Source organism: Urocitellus parryii, chromosome 6 (assembly GCF_045843805.1).
Source record: "Urocitellus parryii isolate mUroPar1 chromosome 6, mUroPar1.hap1, whole genome shotgun sequence".
Lineage (NCBI taxonomy): Eukaryota > Metazoa > Chordata > Mammalia > Rodentia > Sciuridae > Urocitellus > Urocitellus parryii.
The window spans coordinates 174,345,792-174,360,948 of NC_135536.1; the positions used below are offsets into that span (position 1 = coordinate 174,345,792).

The 15,157-nt window shown below is 47.2% G+C and overlaps 1 protein-coding gene and 1 long non-coding RNA gene across 7 annotated transcripts in view; one reads left to right on the top strand and one right to left on the bottom strand.

Annotated features, from left to right (window-relative positions):
• Positions 1-2,522, top strand: part of Tpx2 (TPX2 microtubule nucleation factor) — a 50,110-nt gene extending 47,588 nt beyond the window's left edge. For all 4 annotated transcript variants that reach the window (XM_026402143.2, XM_026402148.2, XM_026402147.2 and 1 more), the window contains one exon: positions 58-2,522. In XM_026402143.2, coding sequence (XP_026257928.1) covers positions 58-168 — 111 coding nt within the window. In that variant the 3' untranslated portion in view covers positions 169-2,522. The remainder of the gene's footprint in view (positions 1-57) is intronic.
• LOC113192124 (uncharacterized) lies at positions 2,265-15,107 on the bottom strand. 3 transcript variants are annotated; one of them, XR_003301977.2, is made up of 4 exons: positions 14,798-15,107; positions 13,746-14,106; positions 11,785-11,951; positions 2,265-4,271 (listed from the first exon to the last, which is right to left on the bottom strand). It is a non-coding gene; the product is annotated as an uncharacterized LOC113192124 (long non-coding RNA). The 3 variants fall into 3 exon arrangements; XR_013343757.1 differs by lacking the exon at positions 2,265-4,271 and adding an exon at positions 7,516-7,542; XR_013343758.1 differs by lacking the exon at positions 11,785-11,951.
• Between the last annotated feature and the right edge of the window lie 50 nt (positions 15,108-15,157).

A 15,157-nucleotide genomic window follows, 5' to 3' on the forward strand; every position in this document is an offset into this window, starting at 1 on the left:
GTGAGCATAGTTCTCTGACATTTCTCTCAGTGGTAACTTATTTTCTCTTCTCTGCAGGTGCACAAGGCAAATCCAATACGCAAGTACCAGGCTGTGGAGGTAAAGTCAAGTGACCAGCCTCTGACAGTGCCTGTATCTCCTAAGTTCTCCACTCGATTCCACTGCTGAACTCTGCTGTGAGCTGCAGATGCTGCTTGGAACAGGAGCTGCTCCTTATATCACACCAGGCATGGACCTACCTACCCATGCCTAGAAGAGCATACCTGACAACGGTGGACTCCAGTTTTGTTGAGAATTGTTCTCATTCATTTTTGAGGCTAACATTGAGACGTGGTTCATCTGTGTCTCCATCATACTCCTTGTAGTTATTTCCTTTAAACCATCAGTTGACCTTTAATATTGGACTTAACTCTGACTAGGATTTTAGGTGTCTGTGTCAGCACAGTGCAATTTCTATTTCTCTTTATCCCCTTCCTTTTTATATAAATATATGTGTGTGTGTGTGTGTGTATGTGTGTGTTTTAATCAGAAAATAAAGTAGTTAAATCCTCAGATAGGGTTTAAGTCATGGTTTAAATGAGGAATAATTTATACCAGATTTTTTTTCATCTCTGCATGAAAATGAATTTATAGTTCAGGAGTCCTGCACCAGTGAGCAGGTAGAACAACACATGGATTCATAGGGAACCACATGGCACCATTTGCAAGCTTCTAGCAGAGCTGCTATAGGCATAGTCTCTCTCATCAGTGCTGATTATAACAGGGAATGGTGCCGCATGCATTTTAAGACCTAGCCTAGCATATTATGTTTTGTTCTACCCTTCCTGATTTTGTTATTTAATGTTAAGTCTGTCAGGTCCCTTTAGAGGTCAAATCTTACTGAGGAATGGGTAATTGGAGAGGTGGGTCCAGGAACTTTTAAGAACATAGGCTCTGTGCTTAAAGGAAAATGCTTTGTAACTTTTCTGTCTTAATGTCAGAATATCCTCCACATTTTGCTACCTCCCTCCCAGTAATCACCCAGTCATGTGTGTTATGCCTTTGCATAGACTGAGCCTTTTTCCCTAAATGAGCTGCTTCTCCTCTTGTAAATTCCTCCTTTTAAGACTTAGCTCAAGTAAAATCTTTTAGAAATTTTTTGTTAACCATCTGGCCTTCTCAGATAAGGAGGGTCCTTCTTTCTTAGTGTCTCCAAAATGTTTCTTGTATAAAATCTCTCTAAGAGAGCAATTATATTACATCTGAGTTATTATTGTTCACAAACTATTATAATAGAGGTGTCAGTTCCTTGAACTCTCTGTGTGTGCGCTGCTGGGGATAGAACCCAGGGCCTCACACGTGTTAGGCCCTCCTCTACCGCTGAACCACATCCCCAGCCCCATCTCTCCATTTCCGTGTTTTTTGTGGCTTTCACAGAGTTGGCTTGGGTCTGTGTTAAATAATACATTTTCTTTCAGATTTCATTTATTTTTGAGCATCTACTCTGTCAATTATCTTCCGCACCATTAGATATAGAAACATTAGTGTTCTGTGTAGGCCAGTTCTCAGCACTTTGTGATATTAGCCCTATTTTATATTCATCATTTTATTCTCTCAGTGAACTTTTGTAAACCTATTGTGCAGGCCATTGTAGATTCAGCAGTGGGTGACTGAACAAGATAGTGTTTTTCACAGTGTGATTTGCAGGTTTCTCATCCTCCTGAATATCCACAAACTGGTACAAAATGCAATTCCTGGATTCATTTCCTAGAAGTATGCAGTATACAGTTGCATGACTACTTAGTCCATTTAACAAATATTGGGTGCTATATACCGTGGCATTGAATACAGCAATGAGCAAAAACAAAGACCTTGCCTACATGGAGCTTACATTTTAAATGGGAGGGAGAGAGTAAGGGAATAACTGGGTCCTTCTGTCTGGTGAGAGGTGTTCCCATTCTGCTATGTGAGAATAAACTGGGGTGGCGAGGGGAGCATGGGAGGTTGTAACTGAGAGAGTGAGAGCTGGTGATCGCGGTGGAGATGGTAAGAAATGGTTGGATTCTTTATTTTTTTTTATTCTAATGAGTTACACATGACAGTAGAAAGCTCTTCAGAAATGGTTGGATCTTGGATGCATTTTGAGGTTGTAACTGCTGAGTGTTGCTAACAGACTGGATGTGGAGAATGAGAAGGGAGTTAAGGAGAGCATGCAGGTATCAGCCCAAAGGCAGCTCCTCCATCCCTTGAACTGTGAGAAATCTGGTTCTACCTTAGTCCTTATATTTGGGGGTGGGGGCGGGGGATTCTCAGAGCTTTCTTTTTTCCTGGCACCTCTGTCGTTTCTTCACTTGAGAAACCATCTCTTGATCCCTTTTCTGGGTCCATCCTATCCTGACTTTTTTTCTCTACTTGTAACTGCAGTTCTCCTATAACCATTCACTGTCATTCATGTATTTCCATCTGATATTTTATTCATATAAAATCATTTTTTGATTTTGATTGTTTCAGGTGTAACAATAAATCCAGCCCTCAAGTTGAGAGTTTTGGGAAAAGTGTTATTGAGAATGATTAACTTAAGGGATCCTTCTACCCCATTTGCTTCATTCTATATTATCTCCTCTGCACAGTCACATCAGAGTGGTAACTACGTAGAGCCAGAGGGATGGACAGACTACAGTTGCTCCAATGTTTTAACAGAAAGGAGACCCGGACAGGTACTTATAACACAGATGGCATGTGCTTCAGTAACTGAGTGATGTGGGAACTAAGGGACTCTCATTGGAAGCAAGGTTGCTTTTCATAAAATGTTTTCTCTTTTTTGGTACCAGGGATTGAACTCAGGAGCACTCGATCACTGAGCTACATCCCCAACCCTATTCTGTATTTTATTTAGAGACAGGGTATCACCGAGTTGATTAACACCTCGCTTTTGCTGAGGCTTGCAATCCTCCTGCCTCAGCCTCCTGAGCCGCTGGGATTACAGGAGTGCACCACCACAACCAGCTTGGTTTTCTTTTTTTAAAATAAATATTACAAAAGTAGTACTGCCTCTTGGAAACACACCAGTAGACATAAAATAAAACCTGCAAGTCTCCTTTCTTCACCTACTCCCATCCTCTGGAAGTAACCCCTTGTTCACAGTTCTGTATTCAAGAATGTTTACATGCACACACATTTATAGAGAATTTCCCCTGCCTTGAGAAAAATAAGATTATAGCTAGGTATGTGTACATCCATAACTCCAGCAACTCTGGAAGCTGAGGCAGAATGATTACAAGTTTGAGTTCAGCCTGGGCAAGTTAGTAAGACCCTGTCTCAAAAAAAAAACGGCTGGGGATGGAGCTCAGTGATTGAATACTCCTGGAGTTAGTCTCCAAGAGGGTTGGGGTGGGGAGAATTATAGCCTTCTGCATTAAAATGTTTTAAAATTTGGTTCTTAGAAAGGTTCTGTACATTCACATGATTGAAAATTTAGAAGATATAAAGCAGGGGCTGAGGCTGTAGCTCAGTGGCAGAGCACTTGCCTGGATGTGTGAGGCATTGGATTCTAACCTTACCACCACATAAAAATAAAGGCATACTGTCCATCTATAGATAAGAAGAAGCAGCCAAAGCCTTTTCTCCCAGTTGTTCAATTGCCGTTCCCAGAGATAGTTGTCATGTCCTTGCGTTCTCTTGCAGTTTCTACATATATGTGTTCCTACCTCCCCTGCTTTTATTACTATATGCAAATAGTGTTATACTCTATTCTTTACCTTTTTTCAACTTGTGATGTATCTGAATGATGTAGTTCAGGTGCTACCTCAAGCTTGTACCTGCCTCCTTACTGAAGTGTGAAGCCTCTTATGTGAACCTAGTGACATGGAGGCAGACCTCTGCATGATGTGCTGGGCTAGAGACTTGCAGCCCTAATGACTCAAGGGTAGGTTAGCAACCCCTCTTGGCTTAGTTGAGCTGTGGGCATTTGCTTATTTTGAGTATCTGGTTGAACCTGGGATCCTGTTAGATCCTGATGTCATTTTCTTTTCAGTTCCCTTGAAGAAAGCCATCTCAAGAGTATCTTGTCTGCTGGGGAACTTCCTCATTGCTGAGAGTGGCAGTTAAAAAAGCTGTTAGTCATGTGGCCAGGCTCTTATTTCTGCACAGGCAGGCTGAGTTTCAGCATGGTGTGGATCCAGGTAGGAATTGGTCATCATTCTGAATCTTGAGTTGCCGTCTGCCTTGCAGCCTGCTGGGATGCTCAGTTTAGACAACATATAAAGTTTCCTGGAGATGGGACAAACCCAGGCCTATGGAAAGAGCAGGAAGGTTAAAGTGTGTGGTACTTTTCAGCAGTGACGAAGGCGTAACCAGGGAGCCGACATGTTTGCTCTGATGCCAAGAATTCCAGGACAATTTGTTATCCAGTTAAAGCCAGCGCAGTTGCTACAAAGAAGCCTGCGGCCAGCCCGTCTCCCCTCATTTCCTTTGCCTTCTTGCCTACCTACTCTTTTCTAGCTCTGTGGAGAAGGCTGTCGACATTGGAAATGTCTGCTTGTTTTTATCATTCTCTTGTAAGAGAATAAAGGGCTGGGCTTAGGCCAAACCATGGCTCTTTTGTGCTGAAGGCATCAGCTTCCTGAAAGGCTTCATAAATGCCGACTTTTCTCACAGAAATGTAGTTGAAGAGTCAGGTTAATCTGCTTAAGGAAATGCTAGAAAGAATGATTTTGCAGACAGCCTGTTCTGAAGACATCAATTGCCCTTCTCCCTTAAAATGTTTTTAATAAATTTTAATAAAATCTGGCCTCTCTGATCTACAGAGGCCTATGTAGTTATGGGGCTGCTGACCTGCGACATTATAGGCAGGTGTGTGAATGTGTCTTGGCCATGTGCTGCTGCCCAACTTGTTTTTGTGATGATTGTTATCTCCGGCCTTCTCTCAGGAGCAAAGAGTGGGAGAAATAGATTTCAGTGGGTCAGAATACTTAATAGTGGTCATTAACTTCTAGAAATGTAGTTCGGGGCCCATTGTTTAAACTTCCCTGGTGCCAAGTTGAGATGAGGAGTCTGTTCTTCTGTCACAGGCACGCATGCATTACACAGATGGCCTGGTGTTTGATGTAAAACTTGTGTTTGTATGCATTGTGTGTCTCTTCTGCACACACACACACACACACACACACACACACGTATTTGTGTACTGCATTCTTTCACTCAGTACCACATTTTTCCTGTATTATTGCATACTTTGTAAATGCCAATTTTAATAACAGCCTACTGTTCTGTTCTGAGTTTACTTCTCCCCTGTGAAGATGTTTGTTTTGCAAAGGATTGTTCTGGGTCCTATTTATAGGGCAGAGTTGTCTGTATTTGCATCCCCCTGATGTGTCATGTCTGTATCTAAACTTTAAATGGCTGTGTTCTAACCATTACCAGTTCAGCTTTGTAATTAAAATATATGCTCAAAAGGAAATACAAACCCCTCCCTAAAGTATAGTCAATGACATTATTCTGGCATATGCTCTTGCAAAATGGAGAGTTCCTTCTGGCTGATGTGATGTCAGCATTACTGGCACCTGTGCCCAGTGAAAAAATACATTGGCACTTAGCAAAACCTTTCTGGAGAAAATTGTAGTTCTGTTATTTTAAAGTCTTCCAAGTCTACATTTTCAAATAGGCTCACCCAGTGGATTTGTGATCTCTGAACCTTCACGTCCAATTTTTTTGGGGGGTGCTGGGGACCGAATTCAGGGCCTCATCCTTGCTAGGCAAACTCTACTACTGAGCCATATCCCTGGCCCTCCAGGTCAGATTTGAAAGGAGAAAGGATGTTGTCTCACTTACTCTAGCTGGGCTTGTATGTGCCTTGGGAAGAGCAAGGGTGGGGCTGGTATGGTGATGCAGGCCTATAATCCCAGTCAGTCTTAGGCTGAAGCAGGAGGATCACAAGTTTGGGGCCAGCCTAAGTCACTTGGGAAGACTATGTCTTAAAATTAAAAAAAAAAAAAAAAAAAAAAAAGCGCTGGGGATGTAGCTCAGTGGTAGAGCATCCTTGGGTTCAATCCCCAGTGTTGCCAAAAAAAAACAGAAAAGTGAGGGTGGGAGTCTACAATCTCACATGTCACTGACAGGCTGGGTAAACTTGAACAAGTTATCCCCCTTTCCTGGGCCTCAGTTTCCACATCTGTCAAGCAAGATTGAATCAGAACAATTAATAAAGCTCTTTTCATCTTCCATTTTTTTCTAGGCAATTTGTTTAAATCCCACCAGCCCTACTTTCATATTTACATTTCATCTATAGCCAGCTGCTTGATCCCTGCAAGAGGGCACCTCTAGCAAGTTCTGCCCCTTCTTTCCCATGTGAACTTCAACCAAATATGTTGGAAACCAGTGTGCTATCTTGTTGAGGACTTTCCAAGGGTTGTTCTGGAAGCGGAAATCTAGCCCAGATCACTCCAGGGGACTAATCCCTGAATAATGTCCTCTGACACACACACATATTTTCTTATGTTTCTCTTGACCTTGGAACTGGTTAAAGACTGCACAGAATGTTCAATGAATTCTTACAGACTAGCAGAAAGAAATACCCCTCTCCATCCAAGATGCAGTTTTTTCCAAGATTGATTTTTTTTTTTTTTTGAAGTGGTCTTTCTATTGTTGGAAGGATGTCACAGTAAAATTGATAACCTTTCCTAGCTCGTTTTCTATTTCTCTCTGCTGCCTTTCAGTTTCTACAGTGTCCGTGGTCAAGGAGATCTGGATTGCTTTTGAATAACTGGCACAGAGTTCAGGAGCAACACAGACTGATTTAGTGGAATAAACCCTAGACTGGGAATTGGGAGAGCTGCTTCTGGCTTTATGGCCTTGGGTGTGACAGTTGCATTCTCTGGGCTTAAATCTTCTCATGTTAGAAGTTAAAATGATTAGAATGGTGTTTTTTTTTTCTTTTTTTGGGGGGGTGGGGCTTACTGGTCATTGAACCCAGGGGTGCTTTACTATACTGAGCTATACCCCCAGTCCTTTTTTATTTTTTATTTTGAAATGGTCTTGCTAAGCTTCCCAGGCTGACTGTGACTTGTGACCGTCCTGTTTAAGTCTCCCAAATTGCTGGGGTTACTGTGCCAGGCTCGAATGTTTCTGGAAAGGACCCTCCAGCTTGGTGGAGTTTTCCCCAGCTATAAAATGACCCCAACTGACTGTGGGTGGCAATAGTAACTGTTACCACCTCTGTTGGCTGGTGTAACTGTGTGACTATGCTTGAGTCACATATTCAGTATTAATTATCAGTGGGTATGTGTCACCAAGCGTTGCCAGAAGCCCCTGCTGTTTACCCATAGCTAACAACCTGACAGGACAGGGTCAGCAGCTGCTAGTTCACAGCCAGCTGAAAGGAACAGGGATACTTTGTAGGGGGGTTCGAGCAAGCAAGAAAAACAGGGATGGCTTTGAGTTGAACCTGTAGAAATCTCATTGCTGTTGGTTGCTGGTCGATGTCTACGCTGTAGCCTCACCGAGCTTAGGACGGCCTCCCTTTTCTAATTTGCACACTGGCCCTTTTCTCTCAGGCGGTGGTGTGTCCTGCAGCGACAGAACACAAATGCACAAAGCAGCACAGGGCACGGCTGGCCGGGCAGAGTGGGGCAGGAGTCGGCAGGGGCATCACTTTGTGTGCATCTCTTGCCTTGGGATGTCAGCTGTACTGACTGGCTCTGAGTGTTCCCTGAGCACTGCTGCTGTCTACTGTCCAGAGGCCTCGGAAATGAGCTAAATGGAAGCTCAGCTTCTTGGGCAGTGGGACTTTTCTCTGGGACAGTGGTCCTCAGTGATCCGCGGACCAACAGCATGAGCATCAGATTCCCTCCCCTAATCTGGACCTATTGAATCAGACACTTCGGGTGGGGCTCATCAGTGTGTTTTAATACACCTTCCAGGGGATGACCGGGCATGGCCAAGTGTGGGGACCACCGTGCCAGGAGAGGGATCTGCAAATCCTGACTCAGGTTCCCGTGGGCTGAGGAGCCAGCAGCCACTCTCCTGTGGCCTAGGGTGTCAGGACCAGTCAGGAGCCTACCTAGAGTGAGAGCATGTTGCTCCCCACGATGGCCCCCTGGAAATCACCTTTGTGCAGTCTTATCCTGTTGCTGGGTTCACTGAGAAGGTATTTGTCTCCTCAGCCAAGACTGCCCAGGAGGAAGGTGGAAGGAAGGATATTTTTCCATATATCTTTCCAATAAGTCATATGAGGAAACTGAGGCTCAGAGTTCCCAAAGTCACGCTGATAGAAGTGACAGGGTCAGAATTTGGACCAGGTCTGTCTGCACCAAGAGCCTTTTTCCCATACCAGCTTGTACCCTGGAGGGGATGGGCATCCTCAGGAGCACCAGGAGGGTAGGGCCTGCCTCTCTGGGAGCCTTCTCTGAACTCTTGACCTTGCTGGGGGAGCCTCCAGCTAAGCCTCCCGAGGCTGCAGGTCCTCTCCTCACTGTCACCTGCCATCAGCACAGCAGGCGTCTCCTCTACTCTGCCGGATGCTTAGGTTCCTGTCAGGGATGTGGCAGCTGCCAGTCAATTAAGCCACAGCCTCGGCAGGCCTGAATGGTAGCCGAGGTGGTCAGGGTGCCAAGCAGACTGCAGGCGGAGGAGCTTCCCCAGCCCCCTCCTTGCCCTTTATTTGGATGCCCCTCACCATCCCAGGAGGGCCCTTTCCTCCCAGCAACCACTCAGCTCGCCATGCAGCCCCTAGTTCTATGGTAACCTAGTTTAGCAAACAGGCCCAGAGTTTTATAAATAGCTGAATGGCAGGCCGGGAAGTGTCCTGTGCAACAAGACAGAACAGGCCTTCCCTGCTTCTGGAGCCATTTCCTGGGATCCTGGGATGGAAATGACTTTAGTGCAGATAAAGTCGAATGGCTCTCACTTCTGTGTCGGGGCTGCCCACTTGGTCTGGCTTCCACTCTTGGGCATGTGAGTGTCCCTCCAGTGCCCTGCCTTCGCTCAGCAGGGCTTCCAAGTCTGCTCCTGGGACGTTTCCTGTTCTTGGAACAGCTGCACCAGCCTGGGGTACCCTCCTGCTACTTGATCCTATAGGGAGGTGTCCAGTGGCTCTGGGTAATTTTCAAATGACCTTGTTCCTCTGACGTCATTAGGGAGCTATTTTTAGCTTTGCTGTTTATGCCACCAAAGTTGGGCTGGGGTGGGGGAGCAGGGGGAGTGAAGGAGGGGCTGGGCTTGGCTTTCCCTTGTCCCAGGCTCTACCAAAGTAGGAACATTAATTCTTCGACATTTACAAAGCACCTACTGAATGTCAGGCCCTGGAGCAGCCAACTTGATGACAATAGTCTAAATATTCTTCACTCTTGAATTTCTTTTTCTTTTTTTTTCTTTTTAAAATATTTTATTAGTTGTTGATGGACCTTTATTTATTTATATGTTGTGCTGAGACCTGAACCCAGTGCCTCACACATTCTAGGCAAGTGCTTTACCACTGAGCCACAACCCAGCCCCTTGAATTTATTTTTCTGTGGGCAATATTTTGTGTATTAGAGTGGAAATTAAGCATGAGGGCTCTGGCGCTAGACAGTTTGTGTTGAAATTCTGCCCCCCACCCCATTTACTTCTGAAACCTTGGGTAAGTTTCTCCTTGATTTCCCCTTGGAAATGGAAATGGTTATGGTCCCTGCCTCATAAGATTAAAGGAGCTCATACCTGTGACTGGCACAATAAATACACAATAACATCAGCAGTTTTAACTACCAATTACGGTAGCACCACGTAGTTTTGTGAGGTACAGAGCTGAATGACACCTGGCCTGTCTGTTCAGAGTTGACATCTGGGCTCGCAGAGTGTCAGCTATCCGGGGTGCACATAGCCCACACCAGTCAGAAGCAACACCTGCCATAGGCATCGCTTTATCCTGACTCAAGGGGGGTATTCAAGGGAAACCCAAAACATGGTTTCCCTCTTGGGAAAGACTCAGCAGTGGCTCTCAACCCTGAAGACATATCAGAATCCTCTGGGGAACTTTTAAAAAATCTGTACCAATCTCTAGATGCTCTGACTTAATTGGTCTGATCAGGAGGGGCTCAGATTACAGGAGCTGCCCATGCTCTCAGGTGTTTCCAGTATCACCTGGGCTGAGGAGGGCAGCCCTGACTAGGATATGTGTCCTCGGAGCTCTCCACAGGCTGCGCCCTTGTGACTTATCTAGACTGCCTCAAAACTGATCCTCTTCAAAGGCTCTCATGAGGTTTTCCAGCCACTGGCCTGGCAGTTCTCAAATTTGGGCCTGCATGAAAACCACCTGAAATGCTGGCCATAAAGATAATACTGGGCCCCGTTCCAAGCAGTCTTCATTTAAAGAAGATCTGTGGGGCTCAGGCACATGGCCCTGGGGGAGAATTTGAGTTCTCTGGGGGCCTGGGCCTCACCTTCCTCTGGGAAGTCATTCCAGACCCTCAGTTCCAAAGACTGCTTCCGAAATCCCCTGGCATTTCATAACTTCTTATCTTTCTGCCTGTTGATGTGTCCCTGTTGATGTTTTGATTTATTAATCTGATCATAGTTATAAAGGATCATTTTTTTATAAGTTGGAAAATCCAGGCAAATAAAGAATAGGAATCCTCTCCATTGCCACACTTCTTAATATGTACCTACATCTCTCCAGACATCTCTATAAATATTTTGAATAACGAGAAGTTCCTATTCCATGAAGGACTTCACAATCTTTTTTTTTTTTTAACCTAAAATGCAATAGATGGTGATCCTGTAGCCCTCCCCCAACTTCATTTCTGTGTCTCCAAGGTGGCTGGTTTAGTCCTGGCCAGAGTATTCAGTAAATAAAATCCTACAATTTTAGAACAGGACAGTGTGTCCATTGGACTTCCAGAGAATTCTGTGTCCAGTTTGCCACAGAGGGTGTCCACAGATCTCTGCCCACCAGCCTTAGCAGCAAGGACAGGGCTGCTCCAGGGGACGACAGCCTCATCTAGGGCTTTTCCAGAGACCCTAGAGGTACTGCCAGGACTTTGCACTCAGGGGCCCAAGGTGGGAGAGGGCCAGAGAACAGAACTTGCCAACGACACCCACGAGTGGCTCTCAGGTCAGGACCAGGCTGGAAGTTGCAGGAGAGTTGGCTGCTCTCTTTGGAGTCAGAGAGGTCGTTGCTCAACTCCTTGGATTTTCCATCACAGGGGAGCAGGGAAAGGGTCAGGGGGGGAAATGTCTCCTCTGAGCAGGTCCTTTTAAAGCCTTTTGGCTGGACCAATTTCCTCCTAGGAGCCAAGGAAACAGTGCCCGGGTGGAGTTAACCCCTCCACTGCGGATTAATTCTCAGAGGTGGACGGGCCTGGGAGCTCGGGCTCTTAGAAGGCAGAGCTACCCAGGGCAAGAGGCCTAAGGAGCCGCGAACTCTGGCTGGAGAAACCTTCCCTCTGGCCTTGTTAAATCTAACAGGCATAATTGCATCCTGCTGACCTTAATTCCCCTGGCTGGTTTAATTGGTCCTGGCATTGCCCCACTTCCTGTCCTGCCCCTGTAGAGGCAGAGCTGGTGTAGGGCGGGGAAGCCCCTTCTAAGGGTGGGCAGGGGCTCTGGCAGCCCCTAGCTGAGTGGAGGAGGTTTCCCGGTGCCCCACCCCTGTGCCTCCAAGGGAGTGCTGAGAAGCAGCTTGGGGACTCCCATGGAGCAGCTGGCTGGAGCAAGCAATCCAGGGGATCGGGAGCCAGGCTGGCCTCCCATCCCAGCAGCAGACACTGGCGAAGCCGGCAGGCACAGCTGAGCCCTCTACCTGAGGCGTCTACAGCATTATCAAGCCCCTAGTACCTGTGGCACCGTGCCCAACACTCCACACATGTGCTGGCTAAACACTCCCAGCTGCCTGGTGAGCAGGAGGCCATGGGGCACAGCAGTTCAGAGCCAAGTCTTGGGTTAGTTAGATGGTTTCAATCCTGACTGTGGCTTTGCACTGTGACTCAGTTTTCCTGCTGCATCTATGAAATGGGAATGAAATGGCTCATGTTGATAAAGCACATACTATGCTCCCCTGCACTGCTCAGAATGCTTTATAACCTTCCCCTGGGCAGATGCTCATCTAGAGACCTGGACACCCTCAAAAGCCCTTGTCTAAGATCACAGTTATAGGTCACAGAGCTTCATGGACAGCACCACTCACCTCTACTCAGCAGTTTTGTAAGGATTAAAAGGACACTTGTTACCCCAGTATCTGGCCCCTATTAGTAAAAGTTCAATTAAGTTTCATTTGGGAACTAAAACAGAAACAATAATAATTTTTAAAAGGTCACTTATGTTATCTAAGCCTGGATTTTTTGTCTTGTTTAGAGGCAGCTCTGGATTTGAATCTGGGTGATTTGAAGTCACTCACTAAGCTCTGTGACTCTGGAGACAAACTATTTATCCTCTCTAGCATCCATCAGTCTCAGCATCTTCAAAATGCTCCTAGCTGGCTGCGGTGGCGCCTGCCTGCAACCCAAGCTCCAAGGGGGGTTGAGGCAGGAGGATCACAAGTTTGATTGAGGCCAACCTGGGTGACTTAATGGGATCCCACCTCAAAATGAAAATTAAAAAAGGCCAGACATAGTGGCGCATGCCTGTAATCCCAGCAGCTCGGAAAACTGAGGCGGGAGGCTCGAGAGTTCAAAGCCAGCCTCAGCAGTGTCTGAGACCCTGTCTCAAAATAAAAAAATAAAAAGGGCTGGGGATGTGGCTCAGTGGTTAAGCACCCCTGGGTTCGCTACCTGGCACCAAAAAATTAAAAATAAATAAAAAGGACCAGGAATGTAGCTCAGTGGTAGAGCACTACTGGGTTCAATCCCTAGTACTGATAGATAGATAGATAGATAGATAGATAGATAGATAGATAGATAGATAGATAGATAGATAGACAGATAGATAGATAGATAGAGACAGAGAGAGAGAGAGAATGCTCTTGACACTTGGCCCTAGTGTCCCTCAGGAGGATCTGGCAGTCGGTCCAGCCTGGCCCTTAGTGGTCCTCACCCAGTACATGCCTGGTATTGATAACCACAATAATAACAAGGGGATGTCAGCAGTGGCCGGCACAGTAATCCTAGTAATCCCACCCAAGGCCACTTCTCGCTGGTCACTCAGTTATTTAACAGTTATCAAACAGTGATTGGCAGGCACACTCTGTGCTGGGGACACACGTGAGCATCCCTGCCCAGATTGTCAGCCCACGCTGGATCAGCCTGGGGCACTGACAGGGGTTGGTTGCAGGGACATATCCAACATTTTGAGCTAAACTAGAACTTGCTGTGGAAACAAACAAACAGAAGGCTAGGAGGTCCCCTCATAGTCACGGACAGGAAGCATTTCCATCCTCAGAAAGTTATGAGTTCCACAGGGTGACCAGCAGGGAGAGGGGTGGAGGCACATTCTGGGAAAGTTTAGGGAGGAAAGAGGACTTTAGGCTTTGAAATAAGACATTCCTGCCTCAACTCCGTGTGTGTGTGTGTGTGTGTGTGTGTGTGTGTGTGTGCGCGCGCGCTTGTGTGTGTGCGTGCATGTGTGTTTGCAGAGCTGGCATTGAACCCAGGACCTTGCACATGTGCTAGGGGAGTGCTTTACCACTGAGCTACCTCCCTGCCATCCCTTCTTTGAGTGATTTTTTTTTTTTTAGGTGAGCCACTCATTCCTTTAACTCTCCTTGTTCTCATCAGAAAAATGGAACAAATACTGCCAGTTATTATCAAGATGATGCGTAAAGACAGATGTGCCTCCATTTCCCCATCTATAAGAGCACCTACCTCATGGGGTTGTTATGAAGATCGCTCGCGTAAGCTCATCTACACAAGAGCACTGTGGCCTGGCCTGTGACAGGTGCTATGTGGGCATGAGTGACTTGGCTTCCTGGAAGAGGCAGGCTGTCAACTGAACAGAGAAGGGTGGGAGCAGAGGCCAGGCCTGGAATGGAGGGTCACACTGAGTCGACACTGCGGAGGGGGCTCCAGTTCTGGGTTTTTGCTAGTTTTATGTCAAGAACCTTTGACAAGCTGGCGCGGTGGCGCACACCTGTAATCCCAGAGGTTCAGGAGGCGGAGGCAGGAGGACGGCAAGTTCAAAGCCAGCCTCAGAACTTAGCAAGGCTCTAAGCAACTTAGACTCTGTCTGCAAATAAAAAAAAAATAAAAGTCCTGGGGATGTGGCTCAGTGGTAAATCCCCCCACTCCGGGTTCAATCCCAACTACCAAAAAATAAATAAAGGAAACCTCATGTATTATCCCCCGGCCGTTCTGCACACGCCATGGCTCACTCTTGCTGCCACTCTGCACCTTGCTCTTGGTGCCACCTCGGAAACAAAACACGGAGGTTCAGGAACGGCTTCCTCCACCCCCTGCATAGGCATGGATTGCCTCGCCGCCTAGGAGCCAGGCCTTCTCCCTCCTGGCTTTCCCTCCCTCGCCCACCTGGGCAGTGGCTGTTGCCTTTGTTGGATGGGGGAGCCGAGGCCACGGTGTGGGTGGGGTGGCCAGATCAGGGTGCCGCAGAGGAAGTCTGGGTAGCAGCCCCCGGGCGAGGGCAGGCTCCTCAGAGCACAGCTCTCCCTGTCTCAGCCCCAACACCTCAGACCAGGCCGTCCCTCAGGTCCCCACCGAAGTGAAGCATCCTTGAAAAGCCTCTGCCAGCTTCCTTCTTCCAGGTGGGACATCAGAGAGAACTGGCCCTGCACAGGAGAGGGGCCCAGGGCACTGACCAGCTCCCGTGGCCGCTCAGCCAGCCTTCACCATCCCTTTTATCTAAGGAAAAAGCTTTCTGGCCTAGGGACATGTGGAGCAGGTACCCCTGAGACGATTCTTACCCAAAGATGGTCCGATAGGTCCAGAGCCAGAGGCACAGAGCGGGGTACTTGGGTCAGGTGATTGTCCCTGGACCTGCGGGCTTTCCTCAGATTCTGGGGGACCTAGGAGTTGTAGCAGGCAGGTGGCAGAGTCGGGCTGGGCCTGGGTGTCGTTCTGCCCTTCAGCCCTGCCTGGGAGCCCCTTTCCTGCCAGGGTCCCCCTCTGGTCTTGACCAAGTCAGGGGTACTGGGCAAGGCCTGGGAAAGGGCTGCTCCCCCGGGGCCCCCTGGGGCCCCCTCCCTTTTCTCTTCCTGCTTATTCCACACCATTCTCCCCCCAGCCAGGCCGTGGGAAGAATGCCGTGTCCTCTGAACGGGGGC